The sequence below is a fragment of the Neomonachus schauinslandi genome, chromosome X (genome assembly GCF_002201575.2).
Source record: "Neomonachus schauinslandi chromosome X, ASM220157v2, whole genome shotgun sequence".
Taxonomy (NCBI): Eukaryota; Metazoa; Chordata; class Mammalia; order Carnivora; family Phocidae; genus Neomonachus; species Neomonachus schauinslandi.
The window spans coordinates 99,116,223-99,138,876 of NC_058419.1; the positions used below are offsets into that span (position 1 = coordinate 99,116,223).

At 36.7% G+C, this 22,654-nt stretch overlaps 1 protein-coding gene across 1 annotated transcript in view; it reads left to right on the forward strand.

The window, feature by feature from the left end:
- The window catches only part of DMD (dystrophin), a 2,077,064-nt gene that overhangs the window by 984,065 nt on the left and 1,070,345 nt on the right, over positions 1-22,654 (forward strand). The window contains exon 44 of the mRNA XM_021677947.1: positions 9,434-9,581. Coding sequence (XP_021533622.1) covers positions 9,434-9,581 — 148 coding nt within the window. The remainder of the gene's footprint in view (positions 1-9,433; positions 9,582-22,654) is intronic.

A 22,654-nucleotide genomic window follows, 5' to 3' on the forward strand; every position in this document is an offset into this window, starting at 1 on the left:
GAGGGTTTTTTTTATTTTTTTATTTTTAAGATTTTATTTATTTATTTGACAGAGAGAGACACAGCGAGAGAGGGAACACAGCAGGGGGAGTGGGAGAGGGAGAAGCAGGCTTCCCACGGAGCAGGGAGCCCGATGCGGGGCTCCATCCCAGGACCCTGGAACCATGACCTGAGCCGAAGGCAGATGCTTAACGACTGAGCCACCCAGGTGCCCCTAGACTGAGATTTTTTTTAATTCTAAATTTTGTTTCAATGCTATAAAATGTTCAGATTACCATAGGTTGTTGTTTTTAACAAAATACTAAAATATTATTATTTATAGCTTACAGTGTACTTTCATCTTCATCAAACTGCTATGTACTGTAGGCAGTATTATCCTTGCTTTATTTATGAGACAACTGGATTCAGAGATGTAAAATGGATTACCCAACCCTCATGGCTCCTAAATGGAAGATATAAGGAACCCATGCAGATTACTCATGAGTTATTTTGTCCATTCATTCGTTTAAAAAATATTTTAAATACTTATGTTCCAGGATCATTGTTCGGTGCTAGAAATCCAAAGGTGAATAAGGCACATTCCTTTTTACAGGAGGCTCACATTCTATTGGCAAAGATACCTCTGTAAACACATAAGTAGAACCTGAAGTAGAATGTTAATAGAGGGTTTTGCAGAGTGCGGGAAACCTGTCTTATGGCATAACTTATTTCAGGGGAGGCAGGCTTCATGGAATAAAGTGACATTATAGAGGGGTGACAATCTAACATATAGCAAAAGGCCCAGATAAAACCAGAATTTGAATTGTTATGGAAGTTTTGAGATAATTCAATATCTTGAAGTGTAGTATACATTGTGATCTGTGTGAGTTTCTGTGTTGGCACCAAAAAGGAAAAGGGGATGGCAGTGTGGACATAGATGAGAGAACTGTGAGAAAATGAGGTAGGGAGAGATGAACTGGCATATGGAGAGGAAACGGTATTAGGGGCTTTCAAGAAAGGCCATGTCCGTGGGGCTAGAGCAAAGAGGCCAAATTCAAGAGTCATTTCTGGGTTAGGACTGGTGGGATCTAGAGACAAACATGGTGAGAAAGAAAGGGAGGAGCAAAGGATGACCTTCAGATTTCCAGCTTGGAAATCATTAAATAAACTTACAAGTACAGATTCAGAGGAGAAAATAAGGAATTGGTAACATGCCATGTTTGAGGTTCCACAAAACAGCTCGATAAAGAGCTCAGGTAAAGGCCAGAACCTAGAACTGTGTGGTAATCACTTTGTAGATGCAGGGTAGGTCAAATCTACGTCTGGCCCAACACCCGTTTTTGTCAATAGAATTTGATTGGGACCCAGCCAAACCCATTTGCTTCTGTTCAGCGTGTGGCTGCTTTGGAGCTCAAGTGGCAGAGTTGGGTAGTTGTAGCAAAAAGTGCACGGACAACAAAGCCTGAAATACTTATTCATGAGAACTTCATAAAGAAAGTTTGCCAATCCCTGCTGTATATGTTAGTTGAACTTTTAAGAGTTAAGGAGATTCTGTAGGGAAATGTTCAGACAGGAAATCCAAGAGGTTCACCTATAATAACAGGATTTCTTTTAAGTTAAAAAATACCTTGCCTCCGTTTAAGCATGGCCAAAGAGTCCCTTGTGATTGGAAAGAGATCACGTTAAATGTTGATGTTGGTGATGCAATGCAAATAAAGTCCATCTTTTCTATTGACTCATATGGCAATAAATGAACACAGGATGAGAAACAAGGGAAACAAAATATGGAAGATTTCAGCAGTGGAGAGAGGGAATAAAGGCATGAGAATGGGTTTGGAAACTCAAGTATAACCACTGTGAAAAACTTAAAAGCAAACCATTCCAAACTGGCTTGAAGCCTTAGAACCATCCTAAGGTATCACAAAATAAAACGTCAGTCCTGAGCTTTAAAAATATGAACAGTGGATATACTGAAAATAATAAAACTGAATGAAAAAGCTATCATTTTATACCTATGTATTTGTATTCCTTTTCCCTGCTCTAGAAATATTTCAAATTATAAAATTTTTATTTACAATGAGAGAATTAGCTGAGTTGAGGGAGTCAAGTGGAAGAGACTTACTTTTCACTGCACACATTTTTATTTTCCACTGTACACCATTATTTTGTTCCAAATGTATGTCTTGCTTTACAAAATAAAATAGAATCTCCTATTTAGAAAGTTATATATATGTACATGTGAACTAGTATGTTCGCATATTCATATATATACACATACACACATCCTAGATCATACATGAAATTAAGCTATATATGAAAATAAAACCCTGGAGGATTATAAGTCTAAATGGAAAAAGAAAATTAACAAGACTTTTATAACAAAAGAAAATATGTTAATGAATGTTGGATATTTTATAACAAAAGAGAATACGTTAATGAATGTTGGAGGAATATTTCTTAAATATATGTATAAAGCACTAATCATAAGTAAAAATGATAGAGTAGACTATGTTCTATATTAATAACTTCTGTACATCAAAAGTCAACATTGAGAAAGTAAAACTGAAAGCCACAGAGTAGGAGGAGATACTTGGAACACACATAGAACTGATGAAGTGTGTGCATCCATAATTACAAAGATCTCCTACAAATCTTTAAGAAAGAGCAATGATAGAAAATTGAGAGAAGTTCTTGAAAAGTGAGGAGGGGCACAAAGAGGGCTTATGGATTGCTGACAATTGTTTTATATCTTGGTCTGGTTGGTGTTTATGGAATGATCACTTTATAGTATATAGCAAATGTGTTTAATGTTGCACATTAACACTAAGACTTTTGTCACTTTCACAAAATGAGAAATCCAAATGGCCAATAAACATAGAAGGAATTTGCCAACCCCATTAGAAGTCAAGGACTTGCAAATAAAACAAAAATATTGCTATATATGACCTGAATGGTTGAAATTTAACAGTCTGACAGTACCACGTGATGGTGAGAATATGGAGCTGTTAGAATTCTCATACACTGCCATGTAGCCATGTATAATTTACACTGTAATTTATAAAGAGGAGTGTAAACTTTCATATGCTACTATGCTAGGAGTGAAAACCATATGATAGTATTTTGTCATATTAAAGATGTACGTAACCTGTGGCTCATCAGTTTCAGTCCTAGGTCCACAGAAATGCTTCTGCACACGTTCCAGGAGATAGGTACAGGAATGTTCATAGCAGCAGTATAATAGCTTCAAACTAGAAGCAATCTAAATATTTATTAACAGTTTTTAAAAAAAAGTACACAGAAGAATATTATACAACAATGAATAAGAAACCATTTTTAAAAGATTTATTTATTTATTGGGGGGGAGATAAATCCCCAAGCAGACTCCCCATTAAGTCTGGAGCCTGATGCAGGGCTCTATCCCAGGACCCTGAGATCATGACCTGAACTGAAATCAAGAGTTGGACGCTCAACCAACTGAGCCAGCCAGGCGCCCCAGGAAACATTTTTAATTAATTAAATTTAAACAGTTTTTAATAAAAATCTTAAAAGTATAACCTAGAAGGGAAAATAGGAAAAAAAAGTGTAATATTGAGCTAATAAACCCTCACACAAAATAATACATATTATATGGTTGCGTTAATAAAAAGTTCAAAAGCGTATACAAACCAAACTCCAGTGTTAGGGATGTATATTTAAATTACATAAATTACAAAGCTCTAAGGGAATGATTACCATGGAAGTTAGGGGGGAGGTTATATTGTGGGGGCAGGATAGAGTAGTGATTGAGAAGGAGTTCGGGGGGGGTTCTAGCTACTGAAATTTTTTTTTAAAATTCTTGGCATTGGTGATGGTAACATGGGATTGTATGTATCAATTGTTTCACAATACAATAAAAGGTGTTTCAAAAATATGTATAGTGTGGGTAGGGTCAGATGTGGTCCACCATGAGTTCTATGCTAGAGTAGTGATTCAACTTCCATAAACTGGCTAATGATTTATTCCCACCAAAGAGACACTGACATGTCTTGGATTCTATATTGGCAATTTGATTTGCATTTGAAAACCTAAGCCAAATAGAGGCAGAACGATTACACCAACAACTACTACAACTGTTTGTCAAACACTGCCAGATATTTTTCTTAGAAATTTAAATACTTTCATTCATTTCACCCATACAATTAACCTTTAGGAGGAGGTAGGTACTACTTTCATATTTACTTTTCAGAGGTCCCTTACTTGCCCAAGGCCACACAGTAAATGATGAAGCCAGAATTCCAACCTTGGCAGTGTGACCACTGGGCTTTGTCTGCTTGAAAAGATGAGGTCGTGGGTTCAGGTAGAAGCCTATATCCAGTGAGTGAGTGCAGTGAGACGGTCAGTTATACATGAGTGGACCTGGGTCCAGTATTAAAAAAAATAGACATCAGAGGACACGCTTTAGCCTAGAAATCTGGGGCAGTGCCTTAGGTGAGAAAAATAAAAAGAGATAAGAGAGGTGGGCAGAGTTGGAGCCATGGGAGAGCTCCTCAGAGTTTAAGTCAGGTTCTGTAGGAAAAAACCTTTCTAACTGTTAACATACTTAGGTTTTACTACAAAATTATATTACTGGGGAAGTGAGGAAGAGGGTGGGTAGGGAGGAGTAAGGTACTATGATTTGGGACAAAGATCTAATTTAACTTTATCAGCACCTACAGTTTGGACCACTAGGCTTTAGCCAAAGTACCTCCCACTCACCTCATCAAAGATGAAATATGTAGGAAGAAATAATCAACAGCCTAATGCTGAGTTAGCCGACTTAAGTATAAAGCCACAATGGATGTGTCAGAAGGCTACTAGGATATTGTTTATTTAAATCTATTTCACAGAATTGAGTACCACCTTAATGACCTGAAAGTGTTAAAGTATGTCCCAAAGTACCTAAATTACTCCCTAAATGTAATTTATGCTTGAGAATAATCTGACTAACTTGATTTAGAACAGCAGGAAGTAAGTTATGCTACACATAAATGAATCAGCAGTGTAATTTTAAATACTGCTTGCATAGTGAATAAGAATTTTAATATTTGCAAAATTTTAAAATCACTTGATTTATTATCCATATGTTTATACTGCCATTTTTGTCCTTTATTTAGTTGGTTTTACATTTCCTCTTACTGCCAGGGAAAAAAGCAACAACATTTTTTCCCTAGTAATAACGTAGAGGGTAACACTTATATTTATTTTCCTGAATGGTATTTTTAATATCTCTATGTATTTGTAGGTCTTACTGCCTTTTTCCTCAATCCTGGACAGTCCTATTAATGGAGTGAGAGGAGTTTAGGGAGCCTAGTGACTGATTAGAGATTAAACTTATAAATGTAACATTGTAAAACTAGCAAAATTTATATCTATTCATTCAGAATTTCTTTGGTGGGAAAGAGTCTAAGTTTCAAAGCAGTCATGATAAAAAATGAAATTTTACATAGTAAATTCAAGAATAGATTTAGACTTTGCTGTTAACAACGCATAGTAAAATGCTGAAAAGTATATTCTAAAATTTTATGCGATGCTTGAAATGGAGTTTAAAATATTATTACTCACATTAAATGCCATCACGTGTAAAGTGCATGCTTTTATTCTTTAATATTTTGTTTGAATAGAATTACTCATTTTAACGTTAATTTTAATAATAAAATTAAATAAACTTTACCGTTTTCAAAGTTTTAGCACTTGCAGTCTATAATGAATATTCTAGATTTAGATGTTTACAAAGTTACAGTGTAAGTAGTTCAAACCAAGTCTTTTTTTTTTCTTTAAAGATTTTATTTATTTGAGAGAGAGAGAATGTGAGAGAGCACATGAGAGGGGTTAGGGTCAGAGGGAGAAGCAGACTCTCTGCTGAGCAGGGAGCCCGATGTGGGACTCGATCCAGGGACTCCAGGATCATGAGCCGAAGGCAGTCGCTTAACCAACTGAGCCACCCAGGCGCCCCCAAACCAAGTCTTTTAATGCAAAAGTTTGCTTTGCAGGAGTTGGGGGAAAGGGAGCAAGAGGGCAAGAAGGCATTTCAAGAATATGGAACTAATGTGCCAAGTCACATAGCTCTGAGACAGTAGCAGGGCATGGGGAACCACAGATAGTCCTGTGTGGCTGACAAGTCCATCCTGTCTCATTTTTGTGGGCCTGGAACAAGGATGAAAAATAGAGAGCCCGGGACTATAGCATGTTTCCCTTTTCTTCCTACCTCCAGCTGTGTCTTGCAGAGCTAGGGGTGCCATGTTTAATTGTAGGAGCCCTTATGGTTTTCTTCTTTAGGGGAATTTAGAGGAAAGATAATCTGTGAAGAGGAACAGGGGTTGGTTGGGGAGGAAGGAGGCTTTGTGGAATCTACTGGAAGGTGGTAACTGCCAGTGCTCTGAATGCTGGAGGGACACATCTGTGCAGCAGCCTGGAATGAAGAGTTGGCATTTACAGCACAAATGTTGGAAAAACAGTCACCTGCCAGTAGCTGAAAAGAGTTGGCAAGAGAATAATTCTGGTGGTGGGATAAGGGAGAAGAAAAGCAAAGTAAGAAGGGGACCAATGACTGCTACAAAGGTGGAGGAATGGTAAATGGTGACCAAATGCCAATTCTTCTGTGTTCTGGTTAGCTTCTGCCTGTTTCTCAAACTGTGGCAGCAGCAAGAGAGTTGGAGGTAGTAGTCATTAACGTGTGAAACTGCCTTTTAAAATTACTTTCAAGTTACTGTATTTTTTCTGAATATCAAAGTATGAAATGCACCTTGTAGAAAAACTTTACAACGTAGAAAAATATAATGAAAATTGAAATTAACTGTAGTCTCACCAAGATGGAAAAATACCAACTATGCCTCATCATTTTTTAGCTTCTCACTTAACAAATATTTTGACTCGTGATGTGAGTCACTATGAGACATATGCAATGTACAGTTTTCTTTTAAAGGGGATAAATTCTGGGGCACCTGAGTGGCTCAGGTGGTTCTCAGAGTCTGGAGATCGAGCCCCACGTTGGGCTCTGCGCTCAGCATGGAGTCTGCTTGTCCCTCTCCCTCTCCTCCTCCTCTCTCTCTCTCCCAAATAAATAAATAAATCTTAAAAATAAAGGGAGTAAATTCTTAAGATGTACTCTTTTTTTTTTTTTTTAAAGATTGTATTTGTTTATTTGACAGAGAGAGACAGCGAGAGAGGGAACACAAGCAGGCGGGGTGGGAGAGGGAGAAGCAGGCTTCCCGTTGAGCAGGGAGCCCGATGTGGGGCTCGATCCCAGGACTCTGGGATCATGACCTGAGCCGAAGGCAGATGCCTAATGACTGAGCCACCCAGGCACCCCTCTTAAGATGTATTCTTAAATCATTTATTGTGTATTATATAGTGCTGAAAATATATGGAAACATAATTATCATTACACCACGCAAAATGTTTCCAAGATCATTTTGTGGCTGATGGTTATATCACATTTGATCAACCCTAGAATGCCTTTAATTATTAAAGGCTGAATTCTTATTTTTAAACTATCTATAGTTAAAGACTACCCCTTTTGGCTACCATTGGCTGCCTTTTTTAATGCTACCAAAATACTGTTTTAGGTATTTTTAAAGTAAGAAAGATAGTTGGGGTGCCTGGGTGACACAATTGGTTAGATGTCTGACTCTTGGTTTCGGCTCAGGTTGTGATTTCAGGGCCCTGATCTTAGTGTCATGAGACTGAGACCCACATTGGGCTCTGTGCTCAGTGCGGAGTCTGCTGAAGTTTCTCTCTTCTTCTCCCTCTGCCCCTCCCCCCTCAAATAAATTAAATAAGGAAATCTTTAAAAAAGAAAAATATAGTTAATCATCAAGTGTGGTGTCTGATAAAATGCACTGTAGATGTAGATACATACTTTACAAGATGACAAAGAAGAAGAAAGAAAATCCCAACAACTATATCTTTGAATTATTTAGCTAGTAAGACTTCACCTTGAAAAAAAGGAAATCCTACCAAAGAGCATGGAAGACCGTGAAAGGCACCATTGAAGCCAGAGAGATCTGAGAATCCCCTTTCTGTCATTTTATTCCTGTTTACCTTTTGGCAGACTGCTCAGACTCTCACTTTTCTCCGGTGGAAAATGGGAATAATAATTGTTATGTTGTAGGGGGTGTTGTAGGAGTCCATGAAATAAGTAAAAACACGGAGCCCAGTGCCTGGATCATAGTAACTGTTAAAGAAACGTTAATTCCATTCCTTTCCCACTGAAACAATAGGGAGTTGGGGCATTATTTAAGTTCTAAGATTATTTAAATTTCCTAAATGGAGGTAGAGATCTGAAAAGATGTCGAGATATTCAGAACTATAACCCACTACATCTTAAGAGTAGACCTCAGAGAACTTCCACAGGTTCCTGGACTCTGAGGCAGCCCCACAGCCAGGAATTTTCAGGACGGCTTTTGGTTTAATGCTAGAAAATACCTTTTTGGACAGGCCCTAGGAGACCCAGTAGTTCATGACCCCCTTAAGACTTTAAAACTTACTTTATAGAATGTTTTTCACCTTGACTATACATTAGAATCACTTGGGTGTTTTTAAAAATACCAGTGTCAGGATCCCACCCGCAAAGATACTGATTTAATTGGTGATTTTTATGTGCAACTGTCTTAAGGTCAACATATAACCCTGGCTCATTTCTGCCTCAGTCACTTCTGTGACCAGAACATGACCAGGTACCTCCCTCTTAATATTCTTTCCATGTGCGATATTAACACAGTACCTTGCACTGAGTTCCTTCAGCATTCCAATTGAAAATATTAGCAGATACAACAAAACAAGAAGATTAAATGAAGACAACACTCATCACCTGGTTTAGACTAATATATCAGTTGGTTAAATCTGTTATCCTGGATGCTTGAGGACCTTAATACATAAGCTCTTTTGGATCAAAAGTAATATGGAAATTGATAGCCTTCATGAGATAATTTGATTTTTTTTGCTTCAAGTTTTTATTTAAATTCTAGTTAGTTAACATATAGGGTAACATTGACTTCAGGAGTAGAATTTAGTGATTCACCATTTACATTTAACACCTAGTGCAGATAATTAGGTTTTGATCCAAAAAATATGTTGTTATTGAATATCTAGCTTCAAAATACTTAATTTCTTAGATGCTAGTATATATTTTTTAAATTCCTGGAATTTTTTAAATTAAATATGCTCATAGGGAAGAAAATGTTAATACTCCATAATTGTTATTTTTATCTTTGTTTCATTCAAGAAATGTGTTTGATTTTGAAGCAAAAATCACAGCCTTTTATTTTAATTCATCCTTTTTATCCAGTATCATTTATTTATGTTAATTGAAATTGAAATCTACAAATGTGAGAAACTATCAAAATAATATCCTTCTCCACATAATATAACATATATGCTATGTCCATGTAATTTGTATAATCCATTTATTTTTCTCGATCCATATTTTTTGCCTCTAGGCGATTTGACAGATCTGTGGAAAAATGGCGGCGGTTTCATTATGATATGAAGATACTCAATCAATGGCTAACCGAGGCAGAACAGTTTCTTAAAAAGACACAAATCCCTGAGAATTGGGAACATGCCAAATACAAATGGTATCTGAAGGTAAGGTTTTAAGGTCTCTTTTTTCAAACTGTCTTTGTCTTCGGCACAATATTGCAACTGTTTAACTTCTTTAAGTTCAGGTTGTGAAGGATGATGGAAATTTCTAATTCCCGACTTTTGTTGTCATCACTACACATACTAGAACATCATCAGAATACCATGTTGGGAGCCTGTGCTGTGAACTATTTGTGTTAGGGTGAGAGTTAGCCTAGATCTAACTGGTCTATCTGATGAACTGCAAAGTGTAATCAAATCTGTGATACAGGGAAGAATCTTATAGCGCGGTGTCCTGTGTTTTTGCCTTATGTTGAATCCTGTACAGGAGAACTTGTGGTATACTTAACAATAATGTAGTTGCTGGAAATATCCATCATGATAAAATTACAGTTCTCTTTCCCTAGAGACAATTGTGGTGATTTGGCAATATTTCTATATATTCTATTGACAGAATGCCTTCTGAGATAGTCCGGAGGCCAAAACAATGCAGAGTTAATTGGCAGTACTTACTGACTTTTTTATGGTTTGTGTTAATGGAAATGCAACATATGGATTATGACCAGTGTACAGTTTAATTTCAACTTGCTGTGTCTTTTGAGTATGCCGATAAAGATAAATTAGATTTTGGAGGTTATAACTTAGGTTATAAAATATACAGTTAAGGACAGGAAATATTGAGTTTATTATACCAAGTCTAAAGTATTTTGGTAACTTTTTACCTCAAATTGTTCATGTATCAATTTTCAATCAAGCAGATTTGAGTTGTGGCCAATTTTTAATGCCGTAAAAGACTGATTAGGACAGATGAAAGCAAAGTAAAAGGTAATTTATTATATGTTCGATTCATAAAAGCAACATCATATTCAACTTTATAGTTCTCTATTCTCATACAATTTCTTGCATAGCAAAAATATGATATTAAGTAAGCATGTAAGCACATACATATAGGTAAGCTGTGTAAACATAATATGAATAATTTTAAAATCTTGTGTAATTATGTGTATATCCATAAAACTTGTATATACATCAGCATTGGCATTGAAGATAGAGGAAATCCATGGCTTTCCAATCTGCCATCATATAGGAAATACATTTTGTAATAGCACTAAAGTAAATTTGGGGCTAATGCAGCATTACTAGGTCTCGAAAATATGTGCCATTAAGCTGTACTTGAGGAGATGTTAAACCTCTTGCCATTTCCAGAGATAGCCTACACAAGGTAGTTATACATTTTAATCTGTTTATTATTTAAAAAATATATACTCACTATAAAAAATAAAGCAATGCAGAAGTGTATGTATACTTCCATTCTACTCCTCAGAGACTGGTTGTTTTAATATGGATTTTGGTACATATTTCAGGTCAGCATCTTTGGGAGGCCCCCTCTGAGATGGAGATTAACATACAGAAGGGTTATTAGGGAGGGCTTTTGGAAATCGAGCAATTGGTTTATGATGTGCCTTGGTATAATTTTCTTCATGTTTCTTGTTCTTCAGGTCTGTTTAGCTTCTTTGAATTATGGGTTTTTAGTTTTCATCAAATTTAGAATTTTTCAGGCATTATTTTTAATGTTGTGTTCTTTTTATTTTCAGTCCTTTTTCTGTGTAATTCGTATTACATGATTTATATTGTCAAATTGACCAATCTAATCTTTTGCAATATCTAATCTGTGGTTAATCCCCTGTAGTGTATATTTGTAACTTTAGACAGTGTTGTTTTGTGTGATTCAACACCTTGTTGAAGTGTGACTTGGGTCTTTTTACATCTTTCATGTCTCTACTCAATTTGTCAATCTTTCCTCTACCTTTTGGAAAATATGGGATACAATTATAACAACTGGTATAATGTCCTTGTCTATTAATTCTATCATCTGTGTCTCTTTCGGGTCATTTTCAATTAAGTTTTCTCTTCATTATGGGTCTTTTTTTCCTGCTTCTTTGGACGAACGGTAATTTTGACTGGATGCCGAATGTTGTGAATTATAACTTGTTGAGTGCTTGGTATTTTTGTGCTGACAAATATTCTTGACCTTTGTTCTGGGACACAGTTAATTTACTTGGAAGCAACTTGATCTTTTGAGCATCTCTCTTTTAGACCTAGAACAGCTAAGTCTAGGGCTAATTTTGCTCCACTACTGAGTCAAAACCCTTCTGAGTATGCTCTCTGATGCCCTGTGAATGATGAGGTTTTCCACAGTGGCTGGCAAGAATAGGCACTATCCCAGCTGTATGTGAGCTCTGGTGGCTGTTACTTTTCATCTTTTTGCATAGTTTTCTCCCTCATCATGTGTAGTTTGCTCACATGTAAGAGCTGATCAGGACTCCACTGAAGCCTGGAAGGGAGCTCTCTGGGGGTCTCCAGTGTTCTCTCCCTGTGTATATTTCTCCTGTTTGGTACTCTGCCCTGTGAACTCTAGCCGTCTTGGCCTCCTGGAAGTCCCAGCTTCATCTCATCCACTCAAAGAGACCTCCTAGTTTTGTGAGGGTTTCTTTATCCTTTGTCGTAGCCTGGAACTCTTTCCAGACAGTAAGTGGCAACAATTGTGGAGTCACCTCATTTGTTTCTAATTCCTCAGAGATCAGTATCTTTCATTGTCAGGTATCTAATGTCTTCAAAACCATCATTTCATATATTTTGTCCATTTTCTTCAGTTTTTAGCCAAGAGGCTAAATCTGGTCCCTGTTACACCAACTTGACCAGAAGCGGAAATCCAAGCCAAAGGATTTTGATGCCATTTGATGTTTTAGTACATTTATTTCTGCATTCTCTTGCAACTGTGTGATGCTTGTAAATGTCTTGAGAATGTCTAAAGATCCTCAGTTCTTGACAGTGTGGTTTAGTTGACATTGATAAACATCTTATCAAAACTTTTCCCCTTAATTGAAGAATTTTTTAAAAGACTATTTTATTTAGTCTGGTTTTTACTCAACTTATACATGAAATAAGAAAGGGAATTCTGCTTGTCCAAGGAAAAGTTCTTCTAGCTAAGGAACTGTGAATGATATTGAAAATCCTCTGAACAGTAGAGGTGTTCTTTTTTCCCCTACTGATTAGGAAGCTCCAAAATCATGCACATGCCTATGTGCATACATGCACGCACACACGTACATAAAATGCCCAAGGTTGTCTTCTATTGTGTTAAGTCTCAGAAAACAAGTCCAGAAGGACACTGTAAGGCACCACCATTATTACTAAGACAAATAGAATCTCTGATAATTTCAGCTATCTTGGCCATAATGATTGTTCATCGAGTAATAACAAATAAGAGAATGAGTTTAAATTTTTGCTAAGAAATTATTTTAGGAAACAGAATGTTGATGGTGCCTGTTAGTAGCAGACAGATTTGTTGGCATGAACCGGTAATGGTTGCTTTGAGGAAAATCAAACCAAGCTGCCCATATACTAAACAGATAGACACAAGGGTACACTGGAATTTAAAGCCTCGTATGTATAATTTTTAGCAAAAATATCATGTATAAATATGAAATAAAATAAAAAGTATGTACATGTTGTACGCTTTTGTATATATATATATTTCTATCAAACTGCATTTTATTTAACTCGTTAGCTTGAAAGAAGATAAATCACTGTCCTACTGACACTTGGTATTGTCATTCAAAATAAAGTGACTGCCAATAACAGATAGATGGTCTGGTTCCATGCAACTCAATAATTTTTTTCTCTGTCCCAAGTTAATGATAAAATTAAATATGTGAATTCACATTTTTCAAGATATTCCAGAAATGTGTCATGCCACGATAGGAAATCTCTTTCTAAAAATTAATTTTTTGCATGAGAATATATCAATTATGCTATATGCCACTAAAAACTCATTTGCTAATACATTCACTCAATTATTCATGCATCTTCTTGTATATTCATTCCACCAGCGGTAACTGAGTGCATATGCAAAGTTTTATCACCCACAAAAATATTGACTTGCCACATTAGGTCTAATAGAAGTTCAGAAGGTTGGCTAAGAGGTTGGAAGCCACATTCAGAAAGTGTGGGTTCAAATCCTAGCTCTTTGAGCTTAATAGTTGCAGAATCTTAAGAAAGTGTCTTATGTGTCTCCATGCCTCTGCTATCTCGTCTCTTAAATAGGAATAAAAATGAGATGTGCAGGTAGCACTTAGATTTACATTTTTCACAAAATAATTACTCATTAAATGAAAGATCTTATTGTAACTAATCACACTTCATAAGTGATTAGCCTATATTTATAAAAACAAAAATTTATTTGCTGAATTACTGTCCCCAACCATCTGAAATACAGATTGGACAACCTGACAATTTCATTAAACTTATCTTTTTATGAATTATGACATTTTCTCAAAGTACAGCTCTTGGATTAGGAACTGAGGAAAATTCTAGTTCAGCCAAACACATCCTCCTCAGATAGCTGACACTTCTGCCTACTCATTTTAGAACAAGAAGAAATGTTAATGGGAGTTTTCAAAGGGAAAGCTGAGCACCATGAAAGAAAGTTATGAAAATAACATTAACTCATATAGTGACAGAGTGAATTGGTGTGCCAACAAGTACCTTGAGTGAAAATAGGAAAGTGGAAATCATAACGTGTCCTAACATTTAGCTTTACACGTCCTCCTAGAGTAGAAAGCAGTAAGTTTTAAAACATAGACTGTTATTTAATGGGGTTGAAAATTCTTGAGGTTGACAGTAGAAATTATAAAAATTGGGCGCCTGGGTGGCTCAGTTGGTTAAGTGACTGCCTTCGGCTCAGGTCATGATCCCGGGGTCCTGGGATCAAGTCCTGCATCCATCTGGCTCCCTGCTCAGCAGGGAGTCTGCTTTTCCTTCTGACCCTTCCCCTTCCCATGCTCTCTCTCTTATTCTCTCTCTCTTTCTCTCAAATAAATAAATAAAGTCTTTTTTCTTTTTCTTTTTTTAATTTAATTTAATTTAATTATGTTATGTTAGTCACCATATAATACATCATTAGTTTCTGATGTAGTGATCCACGATTCATTGTTTTCGTATAACACCCAGTGCTCCATGCAGTACGTGCCCTCCTTAATACCCACCACTGGGCCAACCCATCCCCTCACCCCCTCCCCTCCAAAACCCTCAGTCTGTTTCTCGGAGTCCATAGTCTCTCATGGTTCATCTCTCCCTCCGATTTCCCCCCTTCATTTTTCCCTTCCTTCTCCTAATGTCTTCCATGCTATTCCTTATGTTCCACAAATAAGTGAAACCATATGATAATTGACTTTCTCTGCTTGACTTAGTTCACTTAGCATAATCTCCTCCAGTCCCATCCATGTTGATGTAAAAGTTGGGTATTCATCCTTTCTGATGGCTGAGTAATATTCCATTGTATGTATGGACCACATCTTCTTTATCCATTCATCTGCTGAAGGGCATCTTGGCTCTTTCCACAGTTTGGCTATTGCAGACATTGCTGCTATGAACATCGAGGTGCATATGGTCCTTCTTATCTCTGTCTTTGGGGTAAATACCCAGGAGTGCAATTCCTGGGCCAAAGGGTAGCTCTATTTTTAAATTTTTGAGGAACCTCCACACTGTTTTCCAAAGTGGCTGTACCAACTTGCATTCCCACCAACAGCGTTAAGAGGATTCCCCTTTCTCCGCAACCTCTCCAACATTTGTTGTTTCTTGCCTTGTCAATTTTTGCCATTCTGACTGGTGTAAGGTGGTATCTCAGTGTGGTTTTGATTTGAATTTCCCTGATGGCTAATGATGATGAATGTTTTTTCATGTGTCTGTTAGCCATTTGTATGTCATCTTCAGAGAAGTGTCTGTTCATGTCTTCTGCCCATTTTTTGACTTGATTTTTGTTTTTTGGGTGTTGAGTTTGAGAAGTTCTTTATAAATCTTGGAAATCAGCGCTTTTAAAAAAAAGAAATTCTAAAAATCACCATTAGATCAAATATTTAAAAGAGTGGAATATTCTTGCTATTCATAGAAATGGAGCCTGTTTGTTTTATGGGGTAATGCTGCTTAGTGGACAGTATTTCAACTCTGGAAAGCAGTTTGCAGTTACTCAATAAATTAAACATAAAATGTCCACAGGACCCAGCAATTTCACTCCTAGATTTGAAAGCGTGTTCAGACAAAAACTTGTAGATGAATGCTCATAGGAGCACTATTCATAATAGCCACAAGGTGGAAAAAACCCAAATTCCCATTAACAGATGACTAAATTAAAATGAACAGTGCTTTCTAAAGAATATTGCCGTGAACAAGCATGACACCTTGACAGCTTAAGAAATTCTGTTTAAAAGCAACTTAAGAAGTAAACAGAAGAGGGATAGTTAAGATGAAATTATTTAGGCTTTAAATCAACAAATGTTAAGCCAACATAGAGAGTGGAACAGCAGTGTGTTATTTTGACATGAGTTAACTGATGTTTTTAGGCAAAACATCATCTTTTTAATGTGAAGTTAATTAGTTTTCTGGTATATCTTTCAGTGCTGCAGTGTTTTACTCCTCCACAATATATATCATATTGTACATGTGCAATATATTTATATATATATTGCTGTAAGTAAATTCAGTTAATAGCTGTTTACTTTGTAACATAATGATACATCTTAATTCACTGTGATTAAGGATAAAGTCAACATGGATTAAATATGTCATGTTGTAATGTTCATGTTCACCATCAAATCTCAAAACCTTAGTTTAAATTTATGTCCCAGTTAAGCAGAGTATACTTTGCCTTTTCTCAAATTGGAAGCTTGCATGAAGAATGGAAAATTCCATAGAGACTGTAGTTATAGCATGAAAACATTACTGTGAACTCTCAGATGAAACAATAAATGGCCAAAAAAAAAAAAAGGCACTGGTGTCTTGGAATTGGGGAGGGAGGCAAAGAAAGAAGAATCTAAGTAAGAGTCTACGTTTAGCAGCTCTGCAGCTCTGCCTTACCTTGGCTATTTGTGATAGAGGGAAAAAAAATCCAAAGAGCTTTTTAAAGGACCCAAGTCTCAGAAGTTTAGATTCACAGAGTACACTGCAGTTAGGTAGGGCCTGCCCAAAAGTTTGAGACAAGTGCGTCCGTGAAAAGGCTCTCTTTCTCATAAAGGAAATCTCACCCAGTTTGCAGTCCAGAAAGGCCTCAAGCATCAGGTGTCGTTACTGAAAACCCGTTGGCTTGCCCAGAAATAAAGAGAACTGAATGGATGTGCATAGGTCCCTGACACTATCTGCTATCGAGCGAGTTTTGGTACTTTTCTTTGGAGGTACTCTAATACGTAATCGGGAATCTACTCCCTGAAATGACTTGAGAGGAGATGAATGACTTTGAATGAATATGGATTAAATCAAAGGCTATCTAGAAAAAGACATATGGTGTAAAAGACCAAATTGAATACAAGTATGTTTTCTATACAGTCGGCTTTTACAGTGCTGATTTTCACCAGCTGGCTGGTGAGTTGGACGGCTTCTTAACAGCCGCACTGCAGGGACTCAAATGCTGATAGGAACTTTGATGGACAAATAACTTGAGTAAAAATTTCTGCCATCCGTTGCCCTTCCTTGGGACCCCGATGTTAAGAATAATTCATACTATCGCTGGCCCTTTGTATTTCCCCAGCAGTAATAAAATTTTGTTTGTTCGTCCCACTTTCTGTAACTAAAGGACACTAACGTAAGGGAATGAGCATGAAAATTTAGTGCGAGGAGAATTTGTCTCTTGTCACTTGCTTTAGGGTTACAGCATTGTATAAACATGGGAATACATCTTACAGGGAACTTTTCAATGTTATTAGCTGGTAGTGGCAGGAGAATTCAGTCTTAATACAGTTAAACAGTTGGGCACTTCGTTCTTACGTAAATATTTTTAGCCTTTTATTGCTGCTTAGAAACTCCTCTACAACTTCTTGGCTCCTATGCATCTTTTCAGAAGTAGTAAATAACAGATTTATTGGGGGTTTGGCACCATGCAGAAATTCAGAGAGGGGCTCTAAATTGTTGCCTATCCAATGTGTCTTTCATAAAGTAAGTATATTAAAATAACTGGGTAATTCCAATGGCTTGTTCTTGTTGTCCAGCATGGCATGTTTAAGAAGATGACAGATTGCCGCCCATTATTGGAAAGAAGCAAGAACCAAAACTATAACTTATTGTAATAACCATAGCAGTAAAGAACTGCTTAGAATGCATGAAAAACAAGTCATCCCTAAGGGATCCCCATTCTTAGAGTAAGAAATTATCAAGAGAGTAAGAATCTGCAAATAAAAGTGAAGCATGCTAATTGCAGATGGCAAATTGAAGAAAAAAAAAAGCTGCTCACATCAACATAGAAGCAATGTGAATTCAAAATTATTATTTGATGAAGCATAAGATTAATGCTAATATAAGTGATTTTCATGAAGTGCAATAGTTTGCAAAGAGGACGTTCTAGCCACACTGATCTTGCTGTTTCTTCTCTCATAGTTTCTTACCCTTCCTTCTAATGCCTGTTCCTACAATTAATTTTGCTTTTCTCTTTGCTTGAGGGTTCTACCCTAGCTCCAGTTCTTATCTGTATGTCCCAATCCCCTCCCTCTCAGGATTTTTGTACATTTCTCTTTATTTATATACATTTGTGCTCTAATGTTTTTTTCTCAGACATGGCCTTTTGTAACTTCTCTTATCTTAAAGGTCTCTCTCTCTCTCTTTCTCACACACACACACACACACACACACACACACACACACACACACATTCTTTGTAACACTGCCATCTGCAAAAATTTTAATACATGTTTGCATGTTTATTATCTATATTTCCAACTAGAATGTAAACCTTGCAGGGACTTGGTCTTTCTTGGTCACAGATATCTCCTCAGCACTTGGAACAATCTCCTTGTGAGGCGCCTAGGTGGCTCAGTTTGTTAAGCACCTGACTCTTGATTTTGGCTCAGGTCATGATCTCAGGGTCATGAGATTGAGCCCCACATTAGGGTCTGTGCTCAGTGTAGAGTCTGCTTAAGATTCTCTCTTCCCCTAGCCCCTGCTCTGCCCTCTCTCTCTCGCTCTCAAAAAAAAGAACAATCTCCTTGTGTATAGTACATATAATACTCATTATAATGAATAATTAAACAAATGAAAGAATTAATATATTCATCCCATTATTCCCTTAGGTATACTATTCCCAAATTTGTCCTTTCTTCCATTTTTACCCCATCTCGTGTCCAAGAAATGCTCCCTTATATTGAGCTGCCCTGTCCTCTTCTTTGTACAAAGTATTTGAAATTTTCATATTTGCTGATGGTTTAACAGTATGATGGCTCCATTCTCTTACTCCTTGAGCATATCATAAATACCTGAATCCATTCAACAAACATTTAGTGTGAGCCTACCGCATGGAAGGCTTTGCCGGCTGCTAGGGATACGGAGTTGGCAAAGAAGCCCATTTCTTTTAATAAGCTAACAGCTTCATGCGTTTAGCATATTAAGGCTGAGGTGGAAACACATGGCAGGTGTCATTATTCCAGAAAGTCCTGGAACCAGCCTTGGGGAGACGGGAGTGTTTTTTCTACAGCACTTATTTGTGTTCCCTAGTCCTTTTTGACCCCCCTCCATTACACCTCCGGGATTCCCAAACTCAACTGAGAAAACATGACTTTGGGAGCCAGGAAAGAGCAATATTTTGAAAGGCAGCACAAGGAAAGAGCTAGCTATGAAGAAGTCACACAGAGAGTGAGAAAATGTTCTGATATAAGTTGTAAATCTTGAAAAATGATAAAATTGACAAATTATAGAACAAGAGGCCTATTCACAGATGAGATGGTTCAGGATGAACTATTCATCAGGCTGAATAGCAAGTATGTAGTCATAAGAACGGTAAACCTTCCTACTCTATAACCAAATTATAGGTACAAGCCAGAGACCAGGATTGTTTGCAAACATCATAATTCACAAATTTTAAAATTCTTGTTCTATTATGAGGCTATAATTGACAGAAACTTTACTGGCAATTAATTTGTATCAAGTCATTCTGATCAAAACTAGTAAAGAGGAATAATTCAGGGATATGGGGAGAAGAAAAAAATAGATATGATGGAGATGAATGCATATTTATATGTTCCCCTTAAGGCTTTATTGGTTCACTATTACTTTTTGTCAGTAGATAATTTTAGTTTATAACTATGTAGTCTTCAAGTTTTAGTCCCTTCTTTGTCCAGGCTCAGGCTTTCATTTTACTTATACTCATTTTGAGGAATATCGCAGAGAAACTGAAACAATAGACAAATGTGCTACCCCATAGATTCTAGGACTTCATGTAGAATACTGAACTGGTTATTATTATAAGTAAATATCTTACCTTTGATATCCCTCAGAGTACTTGCAATGAAATGAATTTCAATACAATATATATTACACTTAATATTGATCCTAAAAATATTAAATTCTTTAGAAGAGCAAACTTATGTAAGGACCAAATCCTGCCAGCTACCTGTTTTTGTAAATAAAGTTTTATTGGAACTCAACCATACATATTTATTTACAAACTTTGTTGCTACAAAGGCAGAGTTAAGTAGTTACAGAGACTGCCTGGCCTGGCAAAGCTTAAAGTGGGAACTATGTAGCTCTTAATAGAAAAAGTTTACTAACTCTTGCTTTAGAAGATAAGAGTAATAAGTTGCAATAAAAATCTAAGTATCCTTTTTACCTTCTCTTTAAGCATTCTTTGTTACTTGATATAACACAGAAATAGACTTGGGCCACGTTCATAAAACACATTCAAATTCGTGGTAACAAAAAGAGGAAATCAAAATAGACTTGTTATTTAAGTCACCTTTTTAAAAAGATTTTTATTTATTTATTTGAGAGAGAGAGAGAGAGAGAGAAAGATCACAAGCAGGGGGAGGGCAGAGGGAGAGGGAGAGGCGGACTCTGCTGAGCAGGGAGGCCGATGCAGGGATTGATCCTAAGATCCCGGGATCATGACCCGAGCCGAAGGCAGATGCTTAACCAACTGAGCCACCTAGGTGCCCCTAAGTCAATTTTCAACTCCAGGAATTAAGAGAAGGAGTTTGATTAAAAACTAAAAGAGGTTTTAAAGTCACTTAAATAATGTGTGGTGGACTTAGTCATTTTGAAGAGTGTATAGCAGCTGTCTTACTGACAGTACCACCAGTTGCTCTTGGGTACCTGTGCAATGTTAGTGGGACAATAAATCAAGTATTCTGTCCAAGAGAGTTCTAGAACTTGTTCTTCTGGAGCTTTTCTCTCACCGTATCAGTGGTCCTAAGCATAGGTCCTAAGCTTGGCCAATCATATTTTTTTCTTGAGACTTTTAATCTTGTGGTAAGTGATAAGGTTGGAGTTTATTGATTCTAATGAGAATGGCCGGTCAAGAACAGCAAAAGACTCCTACTAGGGGACTCTCTGGAGTCCTGCCTGTTCCAAGCTTGATTCTTTGATTTTTCCTTCAGTCCTGTGAACCATTCCATTTCTTTACCATGAATCTCCTTATTGGTAGAGGCAATTTCTGTAGCTTATCAATGAAGAACTAAAGGAAACTTAGCATCATTAAAGAAATTCTTTGTCTAGCCTTTTATAAAGAAGTTTGAGTCCCCTTGGAAAGCCTGCAAAACATAACCATTTACATGTAATGAACAGTTTGCAATACTTTGAGATTGATGCGCAATTTTTATTTGACAGGAGAGAAACAATTAGGATCAACTGTAGTCGTATATTCCAGAATACCAGTGTTGTTTCCATGCTTTAAGTGTTGTTGGATCATTATATGAGATTCATAATTTTGTCCTGTTGTACCCACTTTTGCATTACCATTCAGTCTTAATTTATTATACACTATTAAAAGTTTTTAGGTAATTTGTTCTTATTGCTACTCAGACGTTAAAATGTCTGCAGGCTGTGAAAATGAATAAATTTGATGTGCCAGCCTAGTGCTCCAAATCCTGGCATTACAACTAATAGTACAGGCTTATATTGTATTGTAAATCCTAGTTAATGCGGATTTATCTTGAAAATCCCATTTTACTGCTATTTTCAAATAATACATTTTTTCAAACATTTCATCCTTAAATTTCTATTTGTTTTTAATAATATATGGCTTTTGTATGTGCTTACAAAAGGACAATGTATGTATTTTTAAATACTAATAATGGATTGGTAACCTTAACCATAACCTTAACTTTAAAACAACACAGTTGTTAAGCTGTGCTGTACTGCTTATGAATTTCTTTAGCCGAGGCTTATGAACATTTGTGTAAGATGTATGTTATACGGAGCAAACTCTACTACGTCCTAGTTCATAGGAATTTGAAAATTTAATCTCATAACCAGGGCTATCCTTAGAAGAGCATTAAGGGCAATTCAACCAGTACATAACCACCCAAGATAATATCATTAAAAAGAGGCTGAACTGTTGAGATATTTTATAGTCTCCTTGGGATATCATTTAGAACAGAAATTTTGAAGTAGAATTATAATGATGTTTAGATAAGAGAAGCAGATGACACCAACCACTTCCCCATGCACGGGGCTTAGGAGACCATGACTTAGTTGTCCCACCCAAGAGATGAATCTGCCCATAAGATTACATGTATTTTAGAGAACCTGTGTTCCACCCCTAAGTTCTAGTTTGAACATTTAGCACTGCCATTTCCTTGTATTTCAGTTAACTTCCAAAATCAATACATTTATTCAGTAACCTTTGAGAGGGGAGCTGCTGTGTGTCAGATGTGCAGGGTGCTCAGGCTGTTGAAATCGACACGATCCCAATCTATTCAGAGAATGCAACGTTTACCAAGTTGATGAACTTTTAAATGATTGTCACATAAATGGTATATTCAGAAGATGGACATTTAAGCAATTAAAATAACAGCTAAGAAGTGTAATAGAAGTAGGTATAATATCAGGGGAGTCAGGGAAGGGAGAACAAAAGAAGTTAAGTAACTGGCTAGAAGATTTGGAAGAGCTTTGCAGAGGAGGTGATAAGGGAAACGAGCAAGAGAAAGGCTACATTCAGAAAAAGGGGGAAATATTTGAAAAGTGATGGTGTTCTAAAAAATGGTGATACGAGTAGAACACAATGAAAGGTACTCTTGTCAGATCACAGATACCTGGGAAGAAAT